Genomic DNA, 19,517 nt, shown 5'->3' with positions numbered 1-19,517 from the left:
CTTAGTTTGTCATTTTTACGATCAAAAAACTTTTATTTTTGGAAAATGAGCCATTTTTGCTTAGAAATTTGTAATTTTGAATCCAAATTTGGAATCTACGCGAGAGCACCATGTGAGGCCGGATAGAAATCCCAAAAATCCCACGCCTCACACCTAGTGATTGTTTGTTTTTTTAGGTCTCTAACTTAAAAACATATTTTTGGAAACTTGTACAAGAATTGACTATTACTAAGTAAGAGCACCATGTGAGGCCGGATAGAAATCCCAAAGATCCCACGTGTTTTTTTAGGTCTCTAACTTAAAAACATATTTTTGGAAACTTGTACAAGAATTGACTATTACTAAGTAGAGCCCTTGAATTGACTATTACTGAGTTGAGCCCTTAGGCAGTGTAAAACCTTTACATGGACAGAGAAGAGGTGAAAGAGAGTCACAATTATTATGGAGACAAAGAAGAGGTAAGAGAGGCTACTAGTGTTAATAGTGTAAAGGAGTTGGTGGAGAAGGGTGGGCTGAGCCATGTTCCCCAGAAGTATGTGCGAGACAGGGTCCCCCGTTCCCAGGCTCTTCAAGAAGCCTGGGAGATCCCTCTCATCGACATGTCACACCTCCAAGGACCCGGACGGAAGCGGACAGTGGATCAAATTGGCCGCGCCTGCCGAGAATGGGGCTTCTTCAATGTAAGCAAAACGCCCGCCAACTGCTTTTCTGTATGTAATTGCGAAGTGGGTTGTCAGTTTGGATGCTTTCTTCGTGCCTAATCCTAAATGTGGGTTAAATTTGTTGTTGTTTCAATGCTTAAATCGTGCTTGATTTCGCCGTAATGGTCCCTAAACCTGAACTGCTCAATTGCGTTCCGAAGCAGGTGGTTAATCATGGGGTCCCAAAGCTTCTCATTGAGAGCATGTGGATGGCTTACCACGAGCTCTTTGAGCTCCCATCGCGGGAGCGGGTAAAGTTCGATGCAGGGCTATGATTTCCTCCAAGTTTAGCAGAAAAGATCTCTCAAAATAAAGAGAAATTGGCCAATTATGCAACGTGGAGGGACACCATGCGATTCCTTGGTTTCAATCCTGATGATGCCGATGCCATATCCCATGCCCCAGCATCTTTCCGGTGAGTGTTTTCTGTGCTCTAATTGGGTTGTTTTCCTTCTTGATTTGGTGCCCAAATCTGTTGTTCTTTTTAATGCAGGAAGCCTGCTTGCCATTTTTTCAAAGCAACGAGAAGTGTTGGATTTGAGCTTCTAGAGGCCATCTCAGAGAGTCTTGGCTTGCAGCCACACTATTTGCTTGATGCAACTGGAAAGAATCCTGCCATGAATGTCTCTATGCTTTATTATTCCCCCTGTCCTGACCCAGATGTGACCATTGGCATGCTCCCTCACACGGACGTGGCCACTCTCACCCTTGTTCTCCAAGATCTAACAGGCGGCCTTCAGGTTTTAAAGGAAGGTCATTGGGTGGATGCCAAGCCGATATCAGAGTCATTTGTGGTAAATGTTGGGGAAGCCATCGAGGTAGATGTTCACTCCTCACAGATCTTTGCTATTTTGTTTTGATGTGACATTTTTTTTTTCATTTTTGCACTCCTCACAGATCTTTGCTATTTTTGTTTTGATGTGACATTTTTTTTTCATTTTTTTCATTTTTCCAAGAAAAGATCCTTCCATTAGTTTACCAAAAATACAGCTGAAAAAACGGCTAAGTACATGACCCAATCTCAATCAAGGGAGACACGAGAAAAAAGAACTAGGGATAGAGAGGGGCTCTTCCTCGCTGGCTGACCTTTTTTTTTTTGGGGGGCGGGGGGGTAGGGGGTGGGGGGTGGGGGGGGTGTGGAGAACAGCCAAACAAGTGGCCTGTAATGTCAAGTAACCTTGTTGTCTTTGACCCCGAGGAAAGGACCGCTGCTCCAAATATGCAGGAAAGCCTCTGAATGCTTTCGCATATGTTTAGAGCTGCCTCACAGCTTCTTCCACTCACAGTGGGTGTGTATGATGTCCGTCCATATGCTCTAGATGGACTCAGCGGGTGGCATGGTAGTGCCCTCTATGGTCTCGCTATAGTGAGTTCACCAAATGTGCCATACCATAGTCACAGGAAACGGCCGTTTCAGTCCCTAGAAATGCGTTTCTCCATTTCAGGACCCCATCCGTTTCCATGGCTGTACCCCTAAAAACTCGTTTCTCTGTTTCCATTCCTCGAACGTTTCTGGTGACTATGTGCCATACTCTATACTGCTGAGGATCTCCCACCTCTGACAGGGGGCCTTTGGTACTGCTCTGTCCTGGGGTTGCGGATAGTGGGGCTGTCATGATACTGTGGTGAGAGAGGAGAAGGGTGAGATCCTGTCCCGTCTCCTCATATTCTAGGACCAGTGTTGACTCAAAAGCCCAGGCTAGCGTCCTCAAGTGATGGTGCGGGCGCCACCCCACAACTTCCTCTCCTTACCTTTGCTTCTTTCCACGTCCTAGTTCTACCCCTTTGTTTTACCTGGGTACACTCTTGAGCGCTTTTAAACTGTGTTTTTAAACACTTCCCCTCACTACAACATCCGGGGTTTGTTGAAATGAGTGATGCTAGAGTGCCAAGTCACCTAGCCAAGTTATCCCACATGAGCTATCATAGCTTTGTTGTACTTTCCTCATATAAAAGGAGGACATTTGAAGCATTGGAATACAAGCACAACATCTCAAGTCTTTTTATGAGTACAAGTTTCCATCTTGTAACCTAACCTTTTTGGATATTTTTGAGCTGAGTTTTTTACATGAGCCTTTGACCCTCATCAAGGGCAAGAAGTTCATCAAGAAAGCCCCATCAAAAAGCTTTCTCATTTTCTCAATTTTGCCCTCCAAAGTTAGTACTTAATCACTAGTATTAGCAAGCAATCAGCAAAAATTGAGCTGAATCAAAATCAAAATTAAAAAATTAGAGTACTATTCCACAATGGGAAACATCCTCTTGCATCAAATTTCACTGCATCCTCTTGCATTACTCAATTGAAGAAGTGGAGGTTGAGCCACTTCAGAACAACAAAGCATTGGGCCTCATCGCTCAAAATCTTGATGATGATGTGATTAGTCACATTGTTAGCATTAAGGATGCCAAGTTGGCATGGTAGGAACTCAACAAGATTTTCGGCACAACTCAAAGAGCTCAAAGATCAACCTTCTCATGCAGTTTTACAAGCTCGACAAGAATGAGACCGAAACCATGGCACAACACATCAGTAAATTCAAAGCTATAGGCATTGAGGAAGCTGAATCTATTGTTGTATTGCTAAAAAGTGTTGACAAAGAACCTTATGAATCAATTGTTGCTACACTTAAAAATGTGCCCAAAACTAAACTTCAAGGTATAGAATCATCTCTACTTGAACAAGAATCCAAATTCAAAGATAAAGAATCATTCAAATCACATTCAAGTGAGCAAGCATTGTATACAAAGGGTGGGAGATTTCAAAAGACAAATCAATCAACATCTCAACTTCCAAGATGCTATCACTATGGAAAACTTGGTCATACCCAGAATGAATGTCGCAATAAAGATAAACCAAAGCTTGTTTGTGACTATTGTGGAAAAATTGGTCACCTAGAAGAAGATTGCTATCAAAAAAAGAAGCAGGCAAACTACATCGACGCCAAAGCTGTCCGAGCTAAAGACGTGCTCTTCTAGAGAAAGAACCATTGTACTTTTCATCCCTCTTGTCTCTACCAAAAGTGTAATGTAATCTGCCTCTGAGGCCATATGATGCACTGAAGCTGAAATTCATAGCGAAAGTAGCTGTAATGCCAAAGTAGCATAAAGGCCAAAGTAGCCTAGCGCAAGGGGAGAGAGAGGAAGAGTGAAAGCCTAAAAATTGTACCCAATCTAGCATCAAGGGGGGGTGTTGAAAAATGAGTGATGCTAGAGTGCCAAGTCACCTAGTCAAGTTATCCTACATGAGCTATCATAGCTTTGTTGTACTTTCCTCATATAAAAGGAGGACATTTGAAGCATTGGAATACAAGCACAACATCTCAAGTCTTTTTATGAATACAAGTTTCCATCTTGTAACCTAATTGAACTTGAGTCTAAACTTAATTAGCACACACTCATCACCATGAGTATTGTTCATTTTTATCCACCTTAGATTAGTGTTGTCATTAGTGTAGGATTCAATCAAGATTAGGATCTAATTAGATAGTTGATTGTCATTTGGAAGCTTGATCCATGAATTTCATCACGGTTCCCCCGCGGTTAGAGCCGTTGACGGCCACCACTGGCAATAGTAGGAGATGTGGCAACCCCAAAGCCATCACTCCAGAGCTAGGCGCACTGCTTTCTAACAGTGGTGTAGTGCCTCCTACCTTCCTGCCCAGTAACCCGTCGACAACTTCTACAGCCAGTGGAAGTTGGTTGTCTCACTGTGCCCGGCTGTCATCACAAAAAAAGCGCCGATCATTACAGCCACCAAGTCTCCGCTATTACGCCGCACCACTCGTTGCCGCCCTTGCAGAGCAGACACAAAGCTGCTACAGCCTCTACACCAGCCATCAGTCTCATCACCGCCACCCTCTCACCACCCATCCATGGTTGCATGCCCCTCCTTGGGGGCCGTTATCAAGAAGAGCATAGCGGAGAGCAGCACAGAGCAGAAGCCTGTGATGGCTATCAATAGCGAAGCCAGTGGCCATCGTCAAACGCAACATGTCGCTGTCTCTTATTATGGTGAGTTCTCTCTATGATGAGTGTGTTCTTATTGGGGCCAAAACCCCAAACCCTCTCCCCCCTTGTATGAAATGTTTACGAAACGTTTTTGAAACACCTCCACTCTCCGGGGTGGCTGGTCTGGATCAGTGAAAAATGACACAGACTTGCAGAGGAGCTGAAGTCTCTGCAAAAGCACTGGCATCCACTGGTAGACATATCAACAAATTGCAATCCACTGGCTGTCCCGTGACGAGGGGGGAGGGGGGGGGGGTGAAAGAGTGCACAGAGCGGAAGCAAAAGGGCACTAGAGTGTGCTGAATAGAGAGTGCAAGAGAGATATGGAGCAACTATGCTGAATATACTGAAGCAAAACAGTCCCAAGTAAGAGACACAAGTAGTCTCATAAGTGAGGGAGCAAAATATATACAAGACTGAATGAAAAGTGAGATGCCAGCCCCACCTATTTATAGGTGGGTAGTGCTGGCCGACTGGGGCTGAATAACCTGGCCAACTGGGGGACTGAATTGGCCGACTGGGAAAAAACCATACGGGCTGGGGAAAAAATCCCAGAAAAATATGTAAAATAGGGGTGGCCAGCCCACAATCAAGGGCCATGCAAAAGGGACTAAAAGGACACCAGAAATGGGCAGAAACTGGGGATGAATGTGCTAACACCCCCTCTCAGCACGAGATGTTGAACAAACTACGAGAAGTCGTCCTCTGTCAAAGACAAAAGAATGCAGCAACAACAAGTACCAGAAAAGCTCCACAAGCAATCTCCACAGCAACTCAGCTACAAAAGCAACATAATAAGCTGCTAGGTACACTTCTAGAAGAAAACAACCATGTAGGCTGTGTCGTGTTGCTCCAAATATCGGTGCCAAACCCAAATGTAAACACAGTGCCACAGAAATCCCTAGAAGCTTGTAGCTCCAAGAAGATAATACCCTCAAAAGAAATATAGTCCATGTGCTCCAACTCTGTACCAAGAGTAGCCAAATGCTATCCTCCTCGAAGGTCGGCATCGCGAGATGTAAGAACTCAACTGTTCCCTCTGAAAACTGATGTTGGGACTCCACAAGCCCAACTAAATCCAAATCCCAATCCTTCAATCCCTGGAAGTACCACTGTGCCCCAGGCACGGTCACGGACACACATGACCACAATCCAGAATCCTCACACAGAACAAGGGAAATAGGAACATTCACAGTAGTGGTAATTGAAGTAGTAGTAGCCTCCTCAATAGCATCATGCAACGTAGAAGCAGGCTCCTCCATAGAAGGCAAAGGGACCAGCAACACATCCTGGTCACTGGTTGACGAAGAAAGAGTCGGAGGCGAAGCAACAGGAGATAAATCCCCCTCAGAAGCTGTGGGCAAAGATAGTCCACTATCTTCCTCAAAAACATTACCAGAGATATCATCTTGGCAAGGAGAAGTATGCACAGAAACCGAAGGCAACGCAACAGGAGAAACAAACTCCTTAGATGCAGTGAGCAAAACTAGCCCACAATCCTTCACTACAGGAACATCTCCAAAAGAAGTATCCACAAGATCATTGGTTGCATAGCACCCAAAAGCAGAAACCATTTGCCGATCACTGGCATCACCATACAGGTCACAAAGCAATTGCCACACATAGAAAGTAGAAGCATCATCAGGAGCATAGATGAAGTGTCGAAGCACCGAATCCTGACAATTCAGGAGGAGAAAGCCATAGATCTGTCCGTCAGTCTTCCTCCATCGACACACATCCTCTGCAAAGGCAAGGTCCGGCAAGCACCGATTCTTGTACGAGAGAAACTCCATCAAACCATACTCCCTGAGAATAGAAGTAACCTGCAACTTCCATGACTGAAAGTTACCACCATCCAACTTGTCTGCCTCATCTAGGAAATAACAAGAAAGTGGTACGGGAGCCAAATCTGAAGCTATAATCATTGATCCAACCAATAGGACCAAACCTCATAAGATAAAAAACCTGTCCAAATCAGAAAACGCTGATGTAGGTCCCTTCCTCCCACCAAAACGCAGCCCTAAGAGACTGGACAGCACCCGAAAATCCTCCTATAGCAAAAAACGCAGAAGCTTTTGTCGACTGTACCTCCAACCTTGAGACCACGAGAAGAGGGAAGCAAAAAATGCAGATTTGATATAGAGAGAAAAGGTAGCCACACAGGGTCTGGGAATATGCTGTAAGAGGGTGCAAGAGGGAAAGGCATCAACTAGGACTGTAACTTGGGCTCTCCTCAAGAAAAAAAACGCACAATCTCAAAAGAAGAAGTATCCACTACAGGTGCCAAGGTTGCCACCAAAGCCCGAACCACCACAAAACCCCTCTGCAAAAGGGAATGTCCACCAGAGAGGAAAACGCAGCCAAAGAGGGACTGCTGTCCTGAAAAAACAGGCCGCCTAGATCCAAACTCCAAGTAGAAGTAAAACGCTGATGAGAATATTACCTTCTGGCTGCAAGCGATGAAGCCAAACTGAAGGGAAAACAATCAGCAGAAGCTGTCCAGAAAACGCAGCAAGAAGAGGGCTGCAAATCTGAGAAAAACGCAGAGGTTAAGGGGCTGTAAATAGGGCTGAATCTGGGGCAGCAGAGGGAATTGCTGAACCAGGAGCGATGATACCATGAAAGAGTGCATAGAGCGGAAGCAAAAGGGCACTAGAGAGAGACACAAGTAGTCTCATAAGTGAGGGAGCAAAATATGTACAACACTGAATGAAAAGTGAGAGGCCAGCCCCACCTATTTATAGGTGGGTAGTGCTGGCTGATTGGGGCTGAATAAGCTGGCCGACTGGGGGACTGAACTGGCCGACTGGGAAAAAACCATACGGGCTGGGAAAAAATCCCAGAAAAATATGTAAAATAGGGGTGGCCAGCCCACAATCAAGGGCCATGCAAAAGGGACCAAAAGGACATCAGGAATGGGCAGAAACTGGGGATGAATGTGCTAACAGGGGGCAGGGTGGCTTGTAGGGGAGGAGGACAGAGAGGAACCTATGGAGAAGGGAAGGACGGCATTTGCTCCTGCCCCTGAGAGGGCACCTGGATGCAGTGGTTCCAAAAAATTGGGAACACGGTCACCTAACCACTCCGTGGGACAGGACCTGATGCTGCTGGACCCTTGGGGGGGGCAGGTGGGATCTCCACTCCAGATGGATGATTCTGAGATAAATATTTGCTTGAAACAGTTCTCTGACAGGACTGTTACCGCTTGGGTCCCTTTTGGGCTGTCTCGCCTGGCAGTGGTGCGTAGCTCTCTGGCTAGGAGTCGCTTAATCATTTGGACTTTCCCTGGGAGTTGTTCATAAGCCATCCACATCAAGCTGTCACCACCTTCAGTTGTCTCTTAATGCTTCCAATGCCATCCATAGTCTTGCTCTTCCATGCAACATTCTGCGCCCAATCTGTGGTGAGGCGGCCCAGGGGTGACTGCTCATCCCATGGGGGAGGGCTTGCCCGGGCCACCACTCTGGAGGCAAGTCTATCTTTCTTCATGGAAAGCCTTGTGGAAGAAGCAACAAGATATGAAGCTGGAAGATGTCTTCAGCTCATATTTGCTAAGATGAAGGTTGGGGCGTCAAGACTGTAGTGGAAAGGTGATAGTTTGTACCTCAGGAGTGGAGCTATCCAGCGATCTTGCAATACCATTTACCAATTAACCATAATAGTTCTAATATAATACCACAATCTGGCTTGGTTGAGTGACGAGGGCTCAACGTGGAGGTCTTTCCCTTGTCTTTTCCTTGCCTCATTTCTAGCTGGTTGTGAGATGGATTGATGTTGCAGTCATTTGAGTGGGAGCGTATACTCCTTATATCGGCAGGCCCTTGCCTGAGTAGCTAATGTGCCACCTTACCTAGAAAGGGGCATGAGTTCGAACCCCTGACGCTTCCAATTAATAAATAGATCACAAAAAAAAGATACTGTTGTGAACAAGGTGATGCTGGATGCTATGTACTATGGATTTTCATGTCATTTACTTGTATATGTACCTAAGAATATGTTTTTGTCTTTTGGCTGTTCTGATATGCCCTTACAAAGGAGCTGCATGATGCAGATCATAACCAATGGTAAATACAAGAGTGTAGTGCATCGAGTCATGACCAACAAAGAGAAGGTGAGGTCCTCTATATCATGCTTTCTGCTTCCTACATCTGAAGCACGAATTGGGCCTCTTCAATACTTCATTGATGAAGAAAACCCTGCATGCTTTGTTCACGATTCCTTTGAAAATCATCACTATAACCATTATGCTAAGCTTGTAGAGTGAACACATTAACTTGAACAAGCTCGCTTCTGTTGCTCAGATGTATAGTTTTGAGTCGCCCTTGGGAAGGCTTGAAACCTCGGGGAGCCCATTTCTATATTCTATTTACTGTCAAAGCCCATGTACTTTTTTAATGTTCTGGAGAGCAATGCCATGTTGAACAAAATTATTTAGACCAACAAAATTGGTTCACACCATATTTTTCTGAAAATTCAAGAAAAGCAATGCAGTTTTACATGCTTTTGTAGCCATTATGTTTGTCTAATGACATGTTATGTTGATGGTAAACAAGATAATTAGAATACTCAAGAATTTTGTGATGTCTTGAAGAGATTGCTATAACCGCATATAATTGTATCAAAACAATGCTACCTTTAACTTTTGTTTGCTAGAGATGGGCTTTATTCTTTGGATTTGCTTCAATATGCCAATAATCCTGACCTAATTAAGTGCTCTTCAAGTGGCATTAAACTTGAGCTTGTTTTCTTGGTTTGGGCAAGTAAAACGGGGCTCTTGAATAGTGTAGGGCCAAGTATTCATCAGAAGCCATAGCACAAGACTTGCTAATGCCTCCATATCACATGCAGAAGAATTGTTTATTCTAAGAGGGATTTATTCTAGTTTGATTCCATATCACATGAACTTCTAGGACAACAATCTCATACACCAATCCTTTAAGAAGTTCGACTAGCTTTATTATTTTAGACTTAACCACCTTAATCACCTTATAAAGCTATTCCTAGATTAATTAATGAATAAGAAATTTTACTCATTGTGTCCCCTATGCTTATTCACTTAACACTTTAATTAAATTTTTTGAGGGTGCTTATTTAAATTTTTGACGCTTAAAAGCTTAGTTAAGATAAGATCACGAGGCAGTTGCTAAGGTCGTCACTTTAAAAAAATTACATTGTGTAGTTAAATGAGAAGATAGTACAAGCAATTTAAAAGCACTTGGAATTATTCATGGATGAAATGATAAAGTACATAACCAATAGCATTGGGAAAGGAGTCATCTGTATTTATAAAGAGTGAAAAGCAACACACGATGTAATTGTGTGCATACATGCCAAGCCGAAGTGCAGAAACTTAATGCACTACATAAAGTAAACATCATTGCTAGAGAAATCTACAAGAAACAAGCTTCTTCTTCGGTGAGCCCTACGAATTTACAAACTTTTGGTGATAGAAACTTGTATGCTCTTTCCCAGATAGAAAGATATGCTGTGGAATAGTTCTCTTCAGACTGCATGTCTTGCTCATTGTCAATGATAGTGGGATTGTCACGGCTCCCTACCTCTGCATTGTGGTTGCCATGCACACCTTCATTATTTTGTCCTTCATCAGCATCTTCACCTTCGTCGTCTTCATGTTCTTCTTTATCGTATTGTGCATGTGCAGGATTGAAGTATCTATAACTAGGAGTGTCTACAAAGAAGATCTCGTGAATATCTATGCATTGGGTCAGATGAGGAAGTTTCATTACTTTCCAAATGGCTGTGGATCTTGTCCTGGTCATGTTGGATCTTGTCTTATTACCATGATGCTACTGGATAGTATTTCCCTGTGCGAACCATTTGACGAGTGTGCTTTGCAATGACACACCCAGCTTGTTGGCTATGTAATTGTCCATGTACACAAGGTTAAGGGGTGTTCAGACTATTGCATATTGCCACCTTTTATTTCGTATACCCCTTGTTCCATTAGGGAAAAAGGGAGCTCATTTTGGGGCCTTTTACGGTTTGGAAAAATAAGCTCTCAACCAATGAACAGAGGGCCAACGTAACGTTGGAAATTCACAAAAATAAAAGAAAATAGATAAAAGAAACAATATTTTATGTAGGTACAAGCGTGCTACATTAATGTGGAGATTGGTTTTTTATTCTCACAAGATCTTTGGACATGAAGATAGAATCTAGTCTGACATTTTCTCTGACAAGGACCTTCCCGCTTCCACCTCCCTTTCAACTTTGAATTGTTGTGCTGCCTTTCCTTCGAAAGGTCTACCATTCTACACCACTACCTCATTGTGCAGTAACCTCTTCTTTTCCAAAATTGCTCCCTTGATCCAGTTTGGCTTAGAGTAAGATGTTTCTTATCAACTATCTGTCTGCCTACTTTCTCTTTCTTGAAACTTCACTTTGTTATCTTGTTTACATTACTTTGCTGTGGTTACAGATTCACAAGGTATCCATGGTGAATAAAAACTATGGTCGTTCTTGTGGAAGACGCTCTGTGGATGATAATGCTATGAAGGCAGAATTATACCACACATCCTTACCCCGTCGACCTGCTTCTTCTATTTCTTCGGTAGAGAATTCAAGTACAGTCAAAACGGAAGGAACTTGGGAAAGGTTTACTGTTTCGAAAGGAGCATGGGTGCTCATGCAACCTAGTAAAAGAAAGAAACCCCAGACAAAAAATATTTTCTTGGCATCATGGAAGGGAAGAGTACGAGATTTTAAAATCAGCAGAGGAAAGATATCGGTGAAAGAAGTTTTGATTCAGCATGTGTACATGCATAAAGAACTTGTCTTGCGAGACTATCCAAATGATCTTCCGCAACACAGGCCTAATTGTATATTTTTCTATTGTGGTTTTGTTCTTTATGAGGTGCATGGATTTTTAAGACAAAGCTTTCTTTCTTTGCTTATTGATATTCTTGTGTTATTTTATTTCAGATTTATACCCTTCATCGTATGAGACATGGCAAAACATCGATTGTATTCTGGGATTTATAGATGTTTTGCATGGATCGATAGGAGAACAACAATACGAAGGTCGATGTGCAAGAGAGCTAGCTCAATCCGATATATTTTTTACTGATCATTTTTATCAGTTGCTGGACAATGCAAACACACATGGTGTGTTAAGAAAACAAGACCTTCCAGCATGGAATTCAGTGGATTGGCCTCTCCCACATTTTAGTGTTACAGAGGCATATAGAGCCAAGCTTTTCAAAGAAGTACAGAAAGCTCTTAGACCCAATATTGCCACAAGGATAATAAAAATTTCTTTGTGCATGCCTCTCACAGTTTTTGTAGACTTGTTTAATACCTTTCCAGTGAAGATTTCAAAAACAATGTTCACCGTTAAAGCAACAAGTCTGGCATGCATGCCACAATTTTTGGATAAAGGTTGGGATAAGAAGACATGTAGTTCAGTGTTTTGTGAGGTTGTCCAACCTTCTATGCAACTGAAGTACATGGTTGCATCACAAAATTTCATTTTTTCTTTTTATTATAAGCGCAGTCGAATGCTAGGTACAAAACTAGTCCCTATGGATCAAGATGAAGATTCTTTTGGTGCAGAAAATAAACTTCTTGATATTGATGTTGTTGAGAATGGTGATGTGCTAGTCAATATCACATTAAGACAATGCTGCTCCCTAGCTCAATTGCGCAATGACATTCTATTTGAGACAGAAGGTTCTATTTCAAAGGACTTTTTATTTATCTACAACAATAAGAAGGTATACCATGTGACTTATCCTAGTCTCATTAAGCACTGCTATTAGTTTACTTTACCCTATTGTTTCATATTGCTTTTTTGCAGGTGCTCAAAAGAAGAGAGAGATCAATAAAATGCAAAGACATTGAAAATTTTAAAATTGAGATAACACAGACTCCATAAACAAAGGTATTATATTCAGAAATGTAAAATTCTGTACAGAAGTGTTTAATCACATATGTAGAACATATTCTTGACAACAATTTTCTATTTATCTACAGGTTGATCTAGAGGGTGCTCTACATGGTCCAAGCTCACCGTATCATCTTTATTTGGAGAATCTACTTTCTGTTGCTCCATCTTGTCGTGTACAGTCTCTTGGTGCTGCTCCATTGTCTCCTCTACTACCCTTGGAGTATCTGTTTGCTGTTGCTCCATCATTTCCTCAATAACATCAGCAGCAACAGGTCCTTGTTCTTGTGGCTTCTCCTCATCAGCACTAGGTCCTTGTTCTTGTGGCACCACATCTGCATCATCTGTGTCATCAAGGTGTATGACACCTTCTCGGACTTTAGAGCTCTCACCTAACTCGACAGTAGCTGGTACAATAGGTTTGGGGAAGGCATACTTCAAAAACTTCCAAATTATATCAGCTCTGAAACTATACACATAGCTCGAGTTGAAGCTATCTTCTCTCATCTGCAATGAGATATGATGATTTAGAACACTTTGTACCAATATCAAATTTTTTGAAGCTAAATGAAAATTATTTTTTCTTACAAGCTCTGGCTGTCCTATCTCAAAATAGCTTGAAAGTATATATTTGGCACTAATCAGCACTCTCCAACCACAGCTACTTGAATCATCTTGTTGTGGTGTCTGGATAGTTGGAAAGATATGCTAGAAACTGTTAATGTCTGAACAAAATAAAATTACTCAATAAGTTCAAAGGCATAGCATGAAATAGACATCAGTAGAGGGAGCAACTTTCTACCTCTAAATCTATTGGCTCTATTGAATCCAAAAGATTGACATTAGGAGGACACTGATCCAATGCATCTAGAAGTCTTCTAATACAACTGCAATACATATAATTCAGTTAGTGTGCATTAAATCCAAATAATGAAGTTTAAAGTTAAAAATAGCACACAAACCACTTACAATTTAACCTCTCTGTGTGTGTTTCTAAGAGAGTTGAATAAAAAGCATTGCTTCTGCTGGATGTCAATAGAAGCAAAGCTCCAGTGGTCACTGCATAAGGAAAAAAGCATTAAGAAATCAAAGGCTACAAGAGTACTCAATCTTGAAGGAAGATCCCAAAAGAAGCAGCCACACACATACTTGTTATGGTATGGAAGTAGCAAAATATCAACATGATCAAAATCACAGTGTCTGAACCAATTGGAAATATCCATGGGAGTTTCCTTTGGATCTCTTAACTTGAAGGAAATTGCAGGATCAATAATATAAACTGTATGCTGTACAGCATGGTTCAGCCAGCTTCTCATCATGCTACATTGGACAAAACAATAATTAAGGTAAGGTGTAAGGGAGGAGGTACAATAAGGATTGTTTTGCAAACAAATGTAAAATAAAAGACACTTACTAGAGCATTGCAAGAATGATAGTATCTGAGCAATACTCATTCTTATGAGCCAATGCTGCCAAGCATGCTCTTGTCAAGTCAAAATTATTCTCTGAAAAATCATCTTCAATATGGACAAATATGTTAGGGCCCAGCTCCTGCAACCTTCTCTGTATCTGTAGCTCCATCTGTACAGTCTCCACATTTATAGCAGACTTGGATTCCTCTATTTGCTGCTTCAGTGACTCCTCATAAGCAGCTTTCCCTCTGGTGCTCATTGAGTGGGTCACTTCAACAACCTTCACCTTGTCTGCCTTCAATTTCCTTGTAGGTGGAATTAATAATATGTCTCTCATTTTAATGTCCTGCCATTCCACAGGATGGACCAGCTTGTCATACCTCCACCTCACTCTGGACAATGTGTTGAAGTCCTTGGCCATCAGAGTTACCCTGTGAGCATGGGCTGCTACAAGCATTGCATCTTCAAAGTACTTCTCCAGGTAATCCTCTGCCATTTCCTGTAAGGAAAGAATGGCAGTCCTGTTCCACCTGAAACCAAGGTGCCAGCTATCACAAATTTCTCTCACTAGCCTCTGAAAAGGTGCCTTGGGGATTGCAAAGCCTATAGCTTTTTGCTGTTTCCTGATCTCCTTTAGCACACCAGCAGAATGCTTTAACCTCTTGGACTTTTGCTGTAGCATGCTCATTGGCTTCCCCTTCCTGCCATGTGCAACTCTTCCTTTTGTAGGCACACTAGATTCCTTGACATCAGCCCCAGCTGCTGCTGCTGCAAGCCCTGGCCCCTTGCCAGACCTCCTTGCAGTTGCCTTGGTTCTTGCCATCACTCTGAAAAGGTCCATACAAAGCAATAGTAAAAGATTAGAAACATGGAGAACATAGAATGATTAAAGAAGGTGATAACAACTTGGATGAAGCAAAATTGAACAATTTGCAACAAAAGGCGATTATGAAGATTTGAAATTTGTAACAGCTCAAAATCGCGTTTTTCTGCAAATGCTTGAAACAACATGCTTTTGCATTCATATGATGAATTCTCTCTCTTTCCAACTATAAACAATATGTATTGTGTTTATAGAAGAACTATGCAGGCTTGAAATGGGTGGATGAAGAAGAATTTTAAAATTTGCAACAAAATGCGATTTGAACTATTTTGAGATTTCTAAAATCCTCTCCTCGCGTTTTGCTGCAAATTCTAGAGACAACATACTTCAGCATGCCTTTAGTCATTTCAGTGTGTATGCAGCTTGGTGCAACATGGATTGAGCCTATGGACATCAAGAAGTGATCAAACTCTCATTCAACAGGGCCAAATAAAAAGTCTTCCTGCTTCTACATGCAGTGGAGAAAATCTAAAAAATGCATATAATATTTATCATAATATGTAACCTACATCACATCAATCAATTCCTTACCCTAATATACTATTAAACAAGAAGAAGAGGAAAAAGATTTTCTTACTAACCTGGAAGCTATCTGCAAGAGTTCTGTGCTGATGATGAGTATCCTGTGCTGGGTATGAACCTTTGCTGCTGGTCTGGATGCTGATGGTGTGGAGTAGGGAGGTAGAGATGCAAGAGAACTGAGTTAGGAGAGTAGATTATTACAAAATACAAATAATGGAGTTATTAATACCACACGTGTGAGATATAGTCGTTTTTTAACACGTGTGGGTCCCACCAAATCTTTTGGGATTTGAAATTTGTGGGTCACTTTTTGCCTTGGAAATTGTGCCAATCATGATTTAATAATTAGATCCATTAACACTTTTCCCTCCCCGTATTCCATCCTTGCCAGCACCCTCCCATCATCCTCTTCTCTCCCACTTTGACCACTTTCTACCCAACACACTCCATCCACTCTGCAACCTGTCTGAAGACTACTACCATTACCAGATCTCCAGGTTACCAGTGCTACAGCTCAGTTTTGGAAGAGAGCAGGACAATCTCCAGGGCTATTCCATCAGTATGGAAGAGGAAAAGAAAGGTCAGAGATCTATACCATTTCCAATGTTTTCTGACCTATATTTCTTCCATCTGTAGAATTCATAAATCTCAGTGCCTAGAAATCTGTCAGATCACCCTAGGATTTGATTAGAGATGGATATGAGTAGGATTTAGAATTTTGCAACAAAATGCGATCAGAGAGGTTTATGTTTTCCAGATGCTCCAAATCGCGTTTTGTTGCAAATTCTGATATTTGTTCTAGTTTTTATTTTTTCTCCTTCTTTTAATCTCTTTTGCACATGGGAATTCCTCCTTGCATCATTTACTGTCCTGAACATTGTGAGATATCCATAGCATTTGACTGGGAGTGGATGTCAGTAGAAATTCAGAATTTGCAACAAAATGCGAGGAGAGCACTTTACATTTTTCAAATAGATCTACATCGCGTTTTGTTGCAAAGTCTTGTGTCTCTTTTGGTTTTTACTGTTTGCTCATTGTTTTGCTTTCTATGTCCATGGAGATGTCTTTCTTGATGATGAGAAATGTTTCTGCTTTGGAACAGTTGATCCTCAGGCCCCTCCTTTCAAGAGGAAGTTGGACTTCTCTGCTGCTATACTCAGACCACAGCAATCACCAGGTGATTCATGTGTGCTGATGAAGAGTTTTGTTTTTTGATATCCTATACATTATCTGATTGCATAGGTGAGCATATAGAATTCATGTTATATAAATTTTGGTTCAGGCAAAAGCAAGAGACTAGAGCAGAAAGGTGAGTCTTCCCTTTCAAAACAAAGGGAACCAGAAGAGGACAAATCTCCAGATTTGCTCCTATTTGACTTTCTTCACAATTGCAAGGCTCAAAGGAACTTCCACATATACCACAATATTTTCAACAGGGAGTTCACTATGAGCTCTCTTTTGGACCATCACAGAGATTTCCTTTCAGACCATTGGGATACCTTCAAACAACTGACAGAGGCAGGAAGGATTGTGGAAGGTGAAAAGGTTTTTGTGCATTTAAATCATATTGTCTCCATTGACAAGCTGAGGTACCATGTGAATAGAAGGTTTGACAGCCTGCCTGAGGAATATAAATTCAGTTGTAACTTGCACACCAGAAAGTGTAGAGTGCTTGAGGAAAACATGGCATTCCTTATGTACATTGTCTTTCAACAGCAATCTCTAGAAGAGCAAGGGCAGGAGACTGAAGAAGAAGATATCTGTAGCAGAGGTAAAAGAGGATATTCCTATGGCAACAGATATAGCAGAGCAGGAAGAAGATATCAACCTTGAGGATGAGGGGCTGCAAGTGGCTGCTCTTGACCTTGTTCAACTAAGGACTGAGACTCTTAGGGCAGCACAGCCAGTTGAAGACTTTGATGTTCAGAGCAGCAACTATGCAGTGCCCATGCTTCCAGGTGTCTTGATTGGTGGTAAAGATTATGTTTTCCTCCATGATATAGAGTGTATGTTCAATTTGAGGGAGGACTATGCCATTTCCCTTATTGCCCAGGCTTCAAGGCTTGACAAGGAGGTTGGCATAGAGGATGACCATTCACTGCTAGCTTTGGAAACAACCTTTGATCCTGCAGAGGCCCTTACTATTTGTTTCAAAGAGGCTGAAAGTTTCCAAGAGCCAGATGAAGCTGCCTTCCAGCTCACCCAGGAAGCTATGAATCTCTCATCACTTCATAAGGAAAAACTTAAAGAAGAGGCTGGACTGGAGGGGAGAGGAATAAATCTTTGGAAAGATGAACTTCTTGTTGCTGATGAAAATGAGAGGGTATGATATTATTACTTCAAATCAAATACTTTATGTTGTGTTTAAATGTTTTGTAGTTATGTATCATTGTCTCACTATAATCTTTTGATACATGGCAGCTACAAATTGAGGATGACACATTCCTCCAGAGATCAAGTGGAAGCAGGCCAGCTGGGTTTGGCAAAATGTCAAGCCTAGCTCATTATATTCATGATCTAGGTACTGCTAAGATCTTGATTTACCATAGGCAGTTGAGCAACAATGGAGAAGCCATTGTTTACTTCTTTAAATGTTTGTCTAGGGTATTAGGTGGACATGATCTTCCATGGCAAAAGGAAAAGATCATTTTAATAGAGAGGTTGTCCGCCATAGATATATTTGGGGATTATGTGAATAAGCAGGCCTCTAGGGCCTCTTACTTTTTGTCTTACACTTCTTATGCATTAGCATGTGGTGTTAAGGTGCCCAAATGTCTAGAGGGCTATGGAAAACACAAGCTCATAAGGTTTCGAGAGCCACCCATGATTGCATCAGGCCAAACAATCCAAGAAGAAGAACACGTGGAGATAGCTGAAGACAAGGATACCCCTCTCAGACAAGCAACAGAGGCAAGCATTGATAAACAGAAAGTCGACATCAAGCCAATAAGGAAGAAAAAGAGTCCAATCAAGTTCAAAAAGAGAGTTCCGACTCGCAAGCCTTGGGAGTAATAGGATTTAGTCATCAAATATAGCACAAACATTATGTTGAAGTTGAACTGATTTGTACAAAGTCTTTGATCCTCATCAGTTCCTTGTCCGTACGGATGATCAGTACCCTTTTGCATTTGTCCCATCATTGTACGACACTTCAGTACTCTTCCCACACTCAAAAGCTTCTAAAAGTGTTTGACACTCAGTATTTTATTGGTAAGGATCAACAGTATGTCTAGCATAATTAAGTAGTATTGATTGAATTTTTTGTGTGTTAATATATGGATGTATTGATGCTTGTTAATATAGATCACATGTTTCACAAAAGACTTACTTTCGATGGAGTCTCAAAACATATAGGCATTACACCAAGAGTCACTTGTTCCACAGAATAAAAATCTATTGATTGAGTTTGAAAACATGTGGACATAACACCAATAAGTTACAAACTGCTATTCATGTTTACTTGTCCATTTATGGTTTCTAAATATCTTCGAATCCCTCCACTGTCTATGTCTCTCTGCTGCCATTGAATTGTCCAAAGTTTGTCTTCGTCTTTGCTTTTGGGCTAGAATAAAAGCAAGCTTGACTTTGGAGCTAGCAACTTTTCTTTTAGCATGCAGCCTTTGTAGAATGCCTCGGTAAAACCATTGGAAGACTTCCTTCAGACTATTTGCCTTTTGACTCCCTCCATAGTGTTGTGTGTGTCTGAAAAATGCATTACGTGCCATGTAGTGAGACTTCTCCATGCCTTGGGTAGACCAAATTGCTGGGCATCCATACTTTTTGACAAAATAGGGAAGGTGGTTGTAGATGATATGCTGTTTTCACAAAGACATAAGAATGCATAGTAAGTTATAAAAGAAAAGAGGATCACACTTAAGTAAAAGAAGAAGACATCACTTTACCATGTAGTGAGTTATATTGCAGGCTGTCCATGCGTCTTTCATTGACTTCCCAAAATGTTTTATTGCCTCTTCAAAGTTCTTGTAATCACTCTTTGTCCATGTTACATTGTCACAGAACATGAAGAGTTGATCAAGAGACCTCCACACCTCTGCCTTCACATTTCGTGCTTCCCCATCTGCCTCATG

At 41.6% G+C, this 19,517-nt stretch overlaps 2 protein-coding genes across 2 annotated transcripts; both read left to right on the top strand.

Moving 5' to 3' along the window:
- Positions 1–385: 385 nt before the first annotated feature.
- Positions 386–9,214, top strand: LOC147617508 (protein DMR6-LIKE OXYGENASE 1-like). Its single transcript, XM_086775765.1, has 4 exons — positions 386–680; positions 866–1,116; positions 1,195–1,519; positions 8,761–9,214. The coding sequence occupies exons 2-4, from the start codon at positions 1,052–1,054 to the stop codon at positions 8,971–8,973; spliced, it is 603 nt and encodes a 200-aa protein (XP_086631891.1). The 5' UTR covers positions 386–680; positions 866–1,051; the 3' UTR covers positions 8,974–9,214.
- Positions 405–976, top strand: LOC147617509 (fe(II)/2-oxoglutarate-dependent dioxygenase 4-like). Its single transcript, XM_086775451.1, has 2 exons — positions 405–710; positions 866–976. Exons 1-2 carry the CDS (start codon positions 405–407, stop codon positions 974–976), a joined length of 417 nt encoding a protein of 138 aa, XP_086631577.1.
- Positions 9,215–19,517: the final 10,303 nt, after the last annotated feature.

Source organism: Cibotium barometz, chromosome 36 (assembly GCF_041138505.1).
Source record: "Cibotium barometz isolate CiBa-2024 chromosome 36, ASM4113850v1, whole genome shotgun sequence".
In the NCBI taxonomy this organism is placed as follows: domain Eukaryota; kingdom Viridiplantae; phylum Streptophyta; class Polypodiopsida; order Cyatheales; family Cibotiaceae; genus Cibotium; species Cibotium barometz.
Note: the sequence above shows the minus strand (reverse complement) of the source record. Positions and strands in the feature narration are given on the sequence as shown.

Coding starts and splice junctions, on each gene's coding strand:
- LOC147617509 (XM_086775451.1), top strand. CDS start 405: ATGGACAGAGAAGAGGTGAAAGAGAGTCACAATTATTATGGAGACAAA. Junction 711..865: donor CGCCCGCCAACTGCTTTTCT/GTATGTAATTGC, acceptor GTTCCGAAGCAG/GTGGTTAATCATGGGGTCCC.
- LOC147617508 (XM_086775765.1), top strand. CDS start 1,052: ATGCGATTCCTTGGTTTCAATCCTGATGATGCCGATGCCATATCCCAT. Junction 1,117..1,194: donor CATGCCCCAGCATCTTTCCG/GTGAGTGTTTTC, acceptor TTTTTAATGCAG/GAAGCCTGCTTGCCATTTTT. Junction 1,520..8,760: donor ATGTTGGGGAAGCCATCGAG/GTAGATGTTCAC, acceptor TGCATGATGCAG/ATCATAACCAATGGTAAATA.